Source organism: Urocampus carinirostris, chromosome 2 (assembly GCF_059441175.1).
Source record: "Urocampus carinirostris isolate Australia breed hairy pipefish chromosome 2, RoL_Ucar_1.0, whole genome shotgun sequence".
Lineage (NCBI taxonomy): Eukaryota > Metazoa > Chordata > Actinopteri > Syngnathiformes > Syngnathidae > Urocampus > Urocampus carinirostris.
In genome coordinates this window covers 55059649-55072145 of record NC_142350.1, presented here as the reverse complement: position 1 = coordinate 55072145, position 12497 = coordinate 55059649, and the positions used below count along the sequence as shown (strand labels likewise).

Genomic DNA, 12497 nt, shown 5'->3' with positions numbered 1-12497 from the left:
TACTTTTGAGATTAGAACACTGAAACAAGCAATTCTTGGATTTAAAGTGTAAAGTTATGAAGCAGATTACTAAATTAGAGTTAGGGGCAAATGTGAAAAACAGTCATCAAGGATGCACTTTAGGTTAAAATATTAATTTTTCTTCATAAATATGCACTACAACGACCTAGCCATGCTGGCTCACCATTGCTGATGAAGCTCATCTTTAAGGTGTCCTTCAAAAAGTATAAATGGACCATGTTGGGATCTCCAATGTTCCCACAAAATAAAAAAATGAAAAATCATGAATCTAGACAAAAATCTTATCAAGTGGCATTCATATGTCATAGTATTACCCAGTCGGAAAAAAAGTAAAAGCAGGAAAACTTAAAAAGTGTATTAGAGTTTAAAAATAAAAAAGTAAAAGTGAACAACAACAAAAAAACCTTGTTTTAAAGTACCTGAGTATGTGTGAGGGTGAACTGCCGTGTCACGTAGGCCAGGTTACACTCTTCTGAGTGACACTTCACGCGCATGTGTCCGTAATCCTTCTCTTCCGGCGGATGCGGCCAGTACTGGTGGCACTTGGTCTGCGAATGCATCACAAATAATGTTTCTTCAATGAGCTTGAGTCATCACTAGGAATCTCATTTCCTTGCTCTTGAAATCAAACTTTTGCAGACCGGCAATCGGAATGAAGATTCATCAGGAGCGGCATGTGAAGTGATTGTTAATATGTGCGCCGGCCTCCACAAAAGCGAAAAATGTCAGGCCACTCAACAGGGATCAGAAAATTAACGTAATCTTCAGGTTACCAAGCAACAGGCAAGCTGCACTTTGTTTAAGACCTTGACGATGAAGTCTCACAATACAGTTACAGTATGGCAAATTACAAGAAATCATAACTTAATTACCTGTGCCTTTTAGATCTATTTGTATGATTTGAGTTTTAAAGCAATCTTTACTCCACTGACCTCTATCGCGCTCATTTCATTCGACCTGGACAGCTACGCGGGCCCAGTTTTAATGTGTATATATATATATATATATATATATATATATATACACGGGAGCCATATCCCCCTAGTAGAGTCAAGAACACATTCACATTTTTGACTCTTTCTGGGAGATTGATACAAAGGAGGGGATTCCCAGCCCCCTTGCTCAACCCAACTGATGTGTTGCAACGTCTTCTTGGGAGTCATTAGGTGACCAAACCCCCCCAATAACTAATGCCGAGCACCAAGTAGGGTGGCACCAATGTTGTAAGTCTTAAGTATGAGAACCAGCAACCTCCCAGTCACGGGGAAGGCGCCCTACGCACCAAAGCCACCGGGCTTGTTTTAATACAACAAGTATATATTTTCCCAACTCACTTGACATTTACGTACAGTAATGTGCATGCGGGTAGCGGGACAAGACGCAGGTTGTAGTCATACTAGTAAACATGTATCAATATAACCAATATTATATACATAACGGGCGGCATTAGCTCAGGAGGTAGAGCGCTCGTCTTGGGATCAAGAGATCGCAGGTTTGAATCCCGGCTCCTCCGTGTTACATGTCGAAGTGTCCTTGGGTAAGACACTGAACCCCTAATGCCCCCAATAAGCAGGTTGGTGCCTTGCAAGGCTGCACGGCCGCTATTGGTGTGTGAGTGTGTGTGAATGGGTGATAGGGGAAGCACATTGTAAAGCTCTTTGGGAAGTCCTCATTGACTTGAAAAGCGCTATATAAATGCAGATCATTTCATTTCATTTCATTTACAATGAAAATCAACATTACATTTTTTTAACTAATATGTGTGCTGTGGCCTGAAAAGGTCATAAGGCAATTAATTCTTAAAGCAAAAGATATACCAAGGGGCACCAAAACACCTCAAATTGGCCAGAAATTGAAGAGTGCGCCTATTAACCCGGTGGGCCGTGAAACACGTGACGACAATTGGAAATGCATTCAGTATTTATATGTGTTGTTTACTACACAAGGTTTTACGCTCTACTACTGAATATGTGCAATAATTTATCTTTCAAAAAAAAATATCACAGACCAAGGTCGCAAAATACTGAATGCAACGGGAATTGAGCACGAGTATTTGCGGTGAGAGCAACGACACTTATCCACCAGGACAGTGATTTTCAACCACTATGCCGCGACACACTAGTGTGCCGTGACCGATCGTGAGGTGTGCTGTGAAAAATTATCCAATATAACTTTGTAAAATTTAAAAATTTATAGAAACATTTATGAATCATTTTCTGCAAATATTATGTCATTATCAAGTGTCTGTGCTGTAAAAACTGGGGGTATTATATATTGTAATTAAACATTCTGATCAGTGTCATTTTTGGTTAGTGGTGTGCCACAAAATTTTTCCAATGTAAACAAAGTGTAAAAAAGGTTGAAAAACACTGCACTAGGCTACCAACAGCTTCTTTTCACAACTCATTGTCACAGTATTTTAACTCGCAGTGCCAGAAAGAAATGTTGAAGGAGGAAACAAAAATTCGTCCTAAAAGGTATAAATGAACGCAAAGCCCTCTAATCATCAGATACACCCAAAAGTTGTTTCCCTCGTTATTTACTAATATCTTTCAGGGCGACTTTTGGTTTTCTCCATTCTTTAACATTTGTTTCTGGTCCTGTGGGTAAAAATAGTTTAATAATGAGATAAAATATAATCCCTATTCATTTTGTCATCCGTACCACTAGTGGACTAGAGGTTAAGTTTTGCAGTTTCACTGCCGCAACCCAGGTTCGATTCTCTTTGCATAAAATGCTTTGCAATTTTGGACAGCGACATTTTTCAACCGATCAATCATTGCAAACTTACCGTTAGTGTATATAACGCGAAATGGTTGTATATGTATAAATACAGTAGCTCCTACAGTAGTTTTATTTCCATGCGCATTATAGTCCTGTGTGACTTATACATGAAAAATACATGACAAAATACCATTTTCTTGGTTGTGTGCCTCATGAAACGGTGTACCTCAAAGTGTGGAAAATACTGTACTTAATGGGGAAGTATCACGCTTTATTTTTGTACGGGTTTGGACTGCCACAAAATTAGCAATGAAATGTTTTGGACAGTGCGTGTTTTAGGGGTAAATTGAAGCCTATTTTTCCAACAATAAATAATTGGCAAAGGGATGAATGAACAAAACCAAAACAGGGCATTGAAATGATGTGTCACTTGTATGAAAATGAAAAAGAAATGTAATTGTAAGCATACCCTTCCCCGCTCTGTCAGAGTTGTCAGCATGATAATGGTGTGTGACTGCTGCTCCCAAACAGTCTGCCAAAAGTGAGAGCAGGTTTGTGGCAGTGGACCCTGAGCTGCAACATAACGTAAACACTCCCCAGACACCGGAGGTGCCACCTACGAAACAGGCAAATGTAAACAACCGCAGGGATTTACACCTATCCGTTCAAGAGATGTAAATCAGTCACTGTATGCACACCGTGATATGGCTGGCATTGATGTAGTCTTCCTGAGCCTGAAGCTTTACTCTGGTTGCGTCATCTGCAAGCAGGGTGGAACATGGGCATGTGAGCATTACCCCCACGTGTCACCCAATAAAATCTTGCCGAGAAGTGATTTAAGGTTGGTTGGGATAAAGGATAAAGTGAGTAAAAGGAAATACTCACAAGGCAATATGTCCCTATAGCGATTTTTGTCCATGTTCTTGGGAAGCCGAGCACAGCTCAGTGCCATTCCGGCTTTCCTTCTGTATAGATTCTGTAAACGGCGGAATGGAAATTGGTGAAGACAAACACACTGCATCAGTAACAACAACAAACATCTATCGCCAATTAACAAATGAAAAATGGAATCATAAAAGAAACTTGCTGTATTTATTCGTTTACAACGCACACTTATATGCGTCCATTCATCCATTATCTGCACACTTATCCTCAGTAGGGTCGCGGGGGTGCTGGAGCCCATCCCAGCCATCCTCGAGCAGTGGACACACTGAACTGGTTACCAGCCAGTTGCAGAGCACACAGAAACAGACAACTCACTCGCTCATTCACACATAGGGACAATTTGGACCTGCCAATTAACCTGACATGCATGTTTTTGAAACATGGGAAGAAACCGGAGAGCCTGGAGGAAACCCACTCAAGTACGGGGAGAAGATGCAAACTGCACACAGGAAAGTTTGATCCCATGACCTCAGAACTGTGCCGCAAACGCGCAAACCACTGCGCTGGCGTGCTGCTGATTAGAAATAGTTACGAAATATTGTTTGTGAACGCTTTCACAAATGTTCAATATGCGCACTGCCAGAGACACGGCACGTCAAGTCGGAAATCCAGCTCCTGCCATACACGCTGAAGCATATTTCAGGTAACAAGTAGATCATAATTAAAAAAAATTGTCGTGAGTTACTACAGACAAATACATATATTGATTACAATAATAAATAGTATTCAAAGGAGATCAATTCTTTTGAAACACCCTTGATTTTAGTGCATTATACATAGTAAGTGTTCTATGTTGTCCTCTTGACTGCCCGAAGCGTGAATGAAACACTGAATATTTTTCATTATGCGAATATTCAGTGCTTAATCCACAGCCTCTGGCGGTTGACAGGACTCATCATAAAATGAAAGCTGAAGTCATAACTTTTGCTGTACAGACTTGTCAATTATACTACAAAACATTGACATATAGAGACATGAACTAGTTGTATGTGCTTTAGGCTTCAAGAGAAAGAGCTACTTGGACCAAAATGTTACCCAGAATGAAATTACCCTGTCACCTTGATATATTGAAAGTGCCTCTCTTTGCAAGGCAGGAAAATTAGCAATGACTCTTAACAGTGTACTGTAAAATTGAATGAAGTCATCAGAAATTACAGTCGTCGATTTCATCACACTCTTTAACTTAAATACCTCAAAGTGGAAGCACAGAGTCCCTGATTGAATTCCTCTCTCCAACTGTCGCATCGATTCATCCAGTGTGGTGACCCGCCCGGACTGACCGGGAGAATGTGAACCGTCTGCTTGCGATTGATTGGTAACGGTGACGGTGGGAGGCTGCAGGACCAGGGCCGTTGCTCGGCCAGGACCTGCAAAACAAGGACAATATAAGGTGTGTTGTTGCCGCCTCAAGACGTTCTGTGCCTTTTAGATGCCCACTTGCAGACCTTTGCGTTTAATGAGCAGAGCCAGCTCTCGGGAATGCGACTCTCTGCTGGCTCTTATGAACATGACCACCTGGTCATGCGTGTGTTCAGAAATGTCTCGGCCATTAATGAGTATCAACTGATCTCCTTCCAGCAGTTTGGGATCACATCGGCCGGCCTGGAGAGGAGACAAATTCAGCCAACAGCAAATATTTACACTCTACCTACACAATGATCTACCTACATGTTTGAGACTGTTCATAAGATAAATATGGCTTTAGAACTTGAAAAGTGCTAGAATTGTAGCTGTGAAATTTTGTATATATCAATAGGGTGACAATTACAAGTATAAATATCACATTTTCCTGTGCTTCATACTCAAATCTTTCTTAAAAGGACTTCGTCCATCAGTTCAAACTCTTTAGCTTCTTTAGCATATTCAAGTTAGAAGCATATGCAGTATAGTGATGTTTTTGTTACAAGTACTTAAACCTGTATTCCATGTTATTTGTGAAATACAAGAATCAAGGCATAGCAGTACATTTGACAGCCCTGTTTTAAATTGATTAAGATTTTTTTTGTGTACACCTCTATCTTAAATAGCAATTGTCTTCTTAAACTAAAGCCAATACAATCAGAATTACATCAAATTTCAAGATTTTAGGCTACACTTAAACCATAAGCAAATCAGTAGTTTTGGCAATGTTGACTAATCACTGTTTTGTCCCCACCAATGCTATGTGATTACTTAAAAAATGAGTTATGTCCACACCAATGACAAGATCAAATCTACACCCTTGAAGCAAATACACATTAACTTTACTCAAGTCTTTGCAAGTTATTCTGCAAGATCCACTCTAAATGTGGCAATTCGCTTTTACCGGAGAGTCAGGTTTAACATGTGATATAGAGAGAGGCATCTTCTGATCGACTCCACCCTTAACGGAGAAATAAAAAGCAAGCATTGAGTCACAAATGAACAATAAGAGCCACAGATGGAAAATAATAGTTCTTACTTACTTTAACATTGAAGCCAAACTTGCCCTCATTATCTGGAGCAATTCGAATCAGCAGCAGGTCGCCGTCACTAAGGGCCTGCTAAATCAAGACAAAAGCACATAAAAATACAAAACTAAAAACGCTCCACCTTAAATCTAAGTTCATGGATTACCTTGTTATTGTAGATGGCGGTGCTGACATTATCCTCTTCTGCTGTACTGTCATCAGCTTGCAACAAGAGCTCATCTAACCTTTGGTTATGCATTACAATAAGAGAGAAGATATATATTTCCTTAGATGTGGTTTGAAGAGGAAGAAAAATTAGATTTGAGAAAAAGCAATTTACGGTAAGAGAGAATCCCAGGTTGATTTTACAAGGTCCAGGCACAATTTACACATTTACAAAGACGAGAGAAGGGTGTTGGGAACCTATGGCTCACGCAACAGATACAGCTCTTTTTATGAGTACATATGGCTTGGTGATCAAATTTTGCTCAAAATTATCTCCATGTTATTGGAACTGACATTTGTACGAAGCAGAGTATTGGTACGTGCGAAGCCAAAGTAACCATTGTTGTTTCGGCAGAGTTTTAACTACAGTTTACAGTCAGGATGACACACTAACAGATTACGTTTTGGCTGTATGTCACTAAGGAATCCTTAAAATGGAACCTAATTGAACAATGTATATTCACCTCTGAGACACTTTATGATGAAAACCCACAGAACAAACTGTAAACACCCGAAAGCGTCAGCTAGGCACTCAGGGCAATTTGATCCCTGCACAAGAAGCACACTCCCTCTCGATGGCGCTCATTGCGCAGAAGGAGAAAAAGATTCGAAAACCTTTCTTTTGCAGTTTTTTGTGACATTTTACAAAATGACTCTGCTCGCGTCTTGTTTTGAAACCAATATTTACAAAAAAATGAGTATACTTGATCATAAGGGACTCAAGCTCTGGGATTATTTTTATCTCATAAATTTGATCAAATTATCAAATGTCACACAATGACATAAAATGTGCCAGTAATTTTCTTTTGTCTGGAGAGTGGGTTTGATGGTTTTGTTGAATTTTGTTGCATAAAATGTGGTGTGGCTTTGTAAAAAAACAAAACGATTTTGCTTTTATGGCTCTTTGTGTCAAAATGATTCCTGACCCCCTGGACTAAAGTGTAGAAACATTTCAGACACAAAAAAGTCCAGTCTCATTTTTTTCCCCTGAGGCATACAAAAAAATGAAAGCATGTAGGGTATTTCTTTACGAGGAAGCTGTACCCAGTGACACATTGAGGCACGGTGTCTGGAGTAAAGCTAGTGAAGGTAAGTATATATTTGGCTAAAATGCACCACACTAGTGGACATCCTGCCTGTAAAAATAGTGAGGGAAACATTTTTAATATTCACACACTGATGCAGCAAAGTGTCTCCCTCGCTCTCCTTGCTGCTGCTGACTGATGTCCTGTATGTGTAGAAAACATCTTCTCCCTCAGACATGTCTTTGAGCTCACTCCTCAGCTCCATGGATGATGGACGGACTTGGTGGATGTCATGGCGAACACGAGGACTTCGCCTGCAACAAAGACATAATAAAAATATGTTGATGGAGGTGACAATTCAAGAACTGTCAATGGAAGTTATACCAGTTGGGTGTGCTGGGCGGTGATCTTGATGGAAGACTCTTTGTCTCCAAATATTCCGATGAAATAGACCGCCGCAAGACCGGGTTCCACACCATGCCGCCAACAACCCGTTGACAGACTGGGCCACTATGAGGAAAAAGGTATAAAATATACATTTTTCAAACAGACTGAACCTTTTCTGCATTTATTACATCAAAAAATATGATGTGGTAAAAAGGACCTGTCGTTTTTACTGTTTGCGAGGCCCAGATTGTGTGTTATCAACTTCCTGTAAGACTGCACAGTGCTATTGTTAAGTTTGGCACTCCTGGCGGTACGGTTACAGCTGAAGAAGAAGTGATGATCCACACAGGATCGCCACAGATTCTTGCAGGTCTTTGGGCATGGTAGAACAAACGACACCACACAGTCCTGAGTCTCCCCCTGCAGAATATCAATTTCATTCAAGGTCACATAACCTCTACTGTTAGAGAGATAAATATTGTTTCTAGTAACAAATAAGTGTCAAGGCTGTATGTATGCAATCTTGTCTTAAAAATATTTTAATACATCAAGTCTTTCTTTACAATATAATTTATGAAGCATCACTAGTCTAAATTGCAATCTGATTTATATTACAAATTCAGGGCAAAATATTAATGATTTTTTTTTGTGTGGCACTGCTACGATAAAAAACTTACATGTTTTCGTTTAAGATGAATAAAGAAGCGCTTCCTTTTGAACGAAATCTTGATAATGTTCCCCCTACACGGGAAACATACATATTTTGAAAAAAGTAATTGGATGAGAAGTTGACGTTACAAAAAAAACCAACAACATCAATCCAATTAATCTGATAATCACTCACCAGGGGTAGAAACTGGAGCAAATCATATTACAGAATATTGCAACCCCACTTGATGCCAAGCCCACCATTAGAGGGGCATTGTTGGTGTCCTGAGAGGGAGAGAGGGAGATAAACCAGTGTCAAAGAAGTGTCAGCCGCAAAAGGATTGTGGAGCATGAAATGGCAGTTTTAATGCAAAAGGCCATAATACCAAGACAGCGTGCAGCTCCACTCCATAAAACTCCAACGTCCGTGCTGTATTGAGGAAACACAACTCTGCCTCATTTTTCTTCAGACCCCTAGAGAACACCCACACACGCACCGTCAAATCAATGAAGCAACTGCAAAGCACAACAGGGGTCTGAATAGAAACCATGAATCACATTACTTGTGCTTTGGATGCAGATCCTCTACTTTGGATAGAAAGTTTTCATCCTGCTCCGGGATAAAGTGGCACTTGGACAAGTAACCGCTTTTCTGGGACGGGCAATGATCCCCGAGTTCAGCTATGGGTCAGACAGAAGTAGTTATGTGAAAATGCTGACGGTGTCACATATAAGAAAAAGGCTTAACACAAAACTGCTAAAATAAATGATTATTCAAACATACTGTGTTGTGGGCTTAACAAAATAATGAAAATAAGTCAAACAGATTAATTTATATGAAAACATAGATCAGAGAGCATACTGCCGTATTTGCCGCACTATAAAGACGCGCCGGATTTTAAGGCGCACATACCCCCAAAATAGCCAGTGTGATATAAAATTCTGATAACAAGCGGCAACTTTTTTCCCAAGCTTTCAACTCTGCAGCTTATGCAATGATGTGGCTAATTTATGCATTATTCTAGCAGTAAAGGTATGTGTCAATTAAGACGCGGGTTTAATGTAACTTCGCGCTTTGTGCATGAATAAAACTCGCATGACCAGACCCTTATCATGGAAAAGGTGTCAATCGAAAGCGGAGCGCTAATTACCGTATTTGGGATAATTTTACGAGTGTTTATTTGTAAACTGAAATAATGTGGCGAAATGAACAGATTACAAGAAGCAATGTCGAAAGAAGCAGAAATGTTTAAGGCGGATTCCTATTCATTTGTCGGCATTATCGTGTGTTTTGGAGTAAATAGTTTACATAAAACGTACTGGTGATGCTTTATAGTTTTTGTGTATCTTGTTTCAGACCGATTGTAATGTTTTCTAATGACTATGATTTGAAATAGTCATCCTATCGTGAATCCCAAGAGTCTAAGCTTCCCAATGTTATGTGGCGTGACGCATTTTAGTGACTGATGACATTGTACAGACAGGTTTTTGTTTATCAAAAGACCGGCGGCCCACCGGCAGGCTTTCGGAACTTAAAGGGGTTAAGGTACCGTATATTATCAAAACTTTTTCTGTGTACTGTCTTTCTTTGGAAACATCTCATGTTTCAATGTGGGCACATGCGGCTTATAGTTAGGTGTGCCTTATATACAGTAAGTTGCATGGAATAAAACATTACAGTAAAGACTAGGGTTTCAGAATAATATTTGCGCTTTGATTGATGAGTCAGAATATATAATAAGTTTCATTTGCATACAATTGCTTAACATCAAACGCAACTGGAATCAAACCCAGATCGCGGTGTGGAGTCTGCTGGATGTTATCCTCTAGACAGCTTGGGATTCAAACGACACATGAAAAGGCATTAGGTCTTATCTCATCATCAAATTGTTTCTAGTCACGGTACCAAATTGTTGGTGACAAGATGTTATTGTTGGGCCGGGGACATTAAACAAGTCCGTTCCACAACCGACTCGCAAAGTCATTAGGAGGGGCACAAGATTCTGAACTGAAAAACGATAAGGGCATTGTGGTAAGCTTTTTGGTCGTTCTGTACTAAATGAAGAAAACGGCATTAGGTGAAGTAATTCGATTGATCTGAAGTATTCAAATATGGCTGCTTCTAAACACTGAAACGTTTGTCAATCACAACGCTTGACTTAAGCTAAGAAAAGGAAAACATTCTCTTTTTGACAAAAATAGTGTGATAATGAGATAAGACCTGATCCCTTTTCATGTGTCTTCTGGATCCCTAGTGTTCTAGTGGATAGGATGTGGCGCTCCCCCTGCAGCGATCTGGGTTCAAGCCCTGTAGCATTGGCCGTTTTCCAATTGTGAACAACTATCCATGTCCCTAGCAGCTTGGTGGCAAGTATTCGGTGCTTTTATCATTGCTACCTGGTACGATCCAAATTGCCACCCTTATTATGAAGTCAAATAACAGGATCAACAATTGAACCAAAAAGGTAATAGATATATGGCACACGTTCAAATTTGTGGCCAACTTGGGTTTTTTTTCGTGCGCCTTACAGTCCGGAAAATATCAGTTTCAAGATCAGCCCAAAATATTTTGTATTTTATTAAATTTAATCTAAAATCTCCTGATTGGAGCTCATATACAACCAGCCCATATTCTACTCTTATACACAGCAGCTTTTGGACCTAACATACCTACAAACAGACACTTTTATAATTTCTGCTGAAATCAAATCGGACAACACTCTCTGCTGCAATACCCACATTTTACCAAAAGTGAAAAAGTTTTATCAGATAGCTTTAATATACAGATATTTTTAAACACACCTATATCTTCCACTGTTGGGACTTCCTTTTATCATGTTAAAGCCAAACAGTGAGCAAAACTATGTTAAAACTGGGAGGATGCAGTGATTGACATTGGCTACCTGTATTAGCTTCCAATAAGCGGCGGCTACTCAATTGATTTTTGGCGATTTATGGCTCTCGGATATCCATCTTTTTCAATCTATCCATATACAGTGGAGTGAAAAAGCAATATCCCCCTTCCGGAATTCTGTGTTTTTGCATATTTATCACTCAGATAATCAAACCAATTTTAATATTACACAGAGACAGCCCAAAGGAAAAAAAATGCGGTTTTGAAATGTTGATTCCATTTTTAAGGCAGAAACAACATTAAACCTCATTCCTAATGTGAAAAAGTAATTGCCCCTGGAAACCTAATAGAATTGGGCCACATATGGAGGCGACAACAGAAGTCACACGTTTACAATAATTGGCAATGAGTCTTTCACAATGCTGGAGGGAATTTTGGCCCACTTGTCTTTGCAAAATTGTTTCAAGTCTGCTATATATTATATTAGTATACATACAGATACAAACAGAACATGATGCCAACATTAAAACATGGTGGTGGCATTGTGATGGTCTGGAGCTGCTTTGCTGCTTCAGGACCTGTACAACTTGCTGTGGTTGATGGAATAATGAATTCTGGTGTTTACCAGAAGATCCAAAAGGAGAAGGTCCGACCATCAGTTCGTGCCCTCAAACTCAAGCACTCTTGGATCATGAATCAGGACAATGATCCGAAACACACTGCCAAGTCCACCTCTGAATGGCTCAAAAAAAACAAAATGAAAGTTTGGAGTGGCCAAGTAAAGGTCCAGATTTAAATCCAATCAAGATGCTGTGGTGTGATCTTAAACAGTCAGTTCATGCTAGAAAACCCTCCAATGTGGCAGATTTGAAACAATTTTGCAAAGAAAAGTGGGCCAAAATTGCTCCCTAGCGTTGTGAAAGACTCATTACCAATTACCCTAAACATAACAAATTGGTTTGATAATCTGAAACCTTTGTGAGTGATAAATATGCAAAAAACACAAAAATCAGGAACGGGGCAGATACTTTTTAACAGCACTGTGCTGTGAAATGCTAGTTTACTCTCCAGAGACAAAACACCTCAGTCGCAAGGTTTGAGCTTTTTCTAGTTGTCATGGTAATATAATCCAATTTCACCATGTATTGTCGCCTCATTCAGTTACATAAAAACAAGAGGATCGTTTTAAACTGTAAAATCCAAATATCTCACTCCTTTCAATTATTTCCTTGACATATA

The 12497-nt window shown here is 39.6% G+C and overlaps 1 protein-coding gene across 3 annotated transcripts in view; it reads right to left on the bottom strand.

Moving 5' to 3' along the window:
- The window catches only part of ptpn3 (protein tyrosine phosphatase non-receptor type 3), a 44968-nt gene that overhangs the window by 8895 nt on the left and 23576 nt on the right, over window positions 1-12497 (bottom strand). For 2 of the 3 annotated variants that reach the window (XM_088327188.1, XM_088327189.1), the window contains exons 9-24: window positions 8968-9085; window positions 8791-8878; window positions 8601-8689; window positions 8434-8497; window positions 7974-8176; window positions 7754-7879; window positions 7522-7683; window positions 6286-6364; window positions 6135-6212; window positions 5996-6052; window positions 5136-5292; window positions 4882-5057; window positions 3631-3721; window positions 3444-3505; window positions 3215-3361; window positions 441-569 (exon numbers count right to left, since the gene is read on the bottom strand). In XM_088327188.1, coding sequence (XP_088183314.1) covers window positions 441-569; window positions 3215-3361; window positions 3444-3505; window positions 3631-3721; window positions 4882-5057; window positions 5136-5292; window positions 5996-6052; window positions 6135-6212; window positions 6286-6364; window positions 7522-7683; window positions 7754-7879; window positions 7974-8176; window positions 8434-8497; window positions 8601-8689; window positions 8791-8878; window positions 8968-9085 — 1826 coding nt within the window. The remainder of the gene's footprint in view (window positions 1-440; window positions 570-3214; window positions 3362-3443; window positions 3506-3630; window positions 3722-4881; window positions 5058-5135; window positions 5293-5995; window positions 6053-6134; window positions 6213-6285; window positions 6365-7521; window positions 7684-7753; window positions 7880-7973; window positions 8177-8433; window positions 8498-8600; window positions 8690-8790; window positions 8879-8967; window positions 9086-12497) is intronic. The other variant, XM_088327190.1, reaches the window with a different exon arrangement.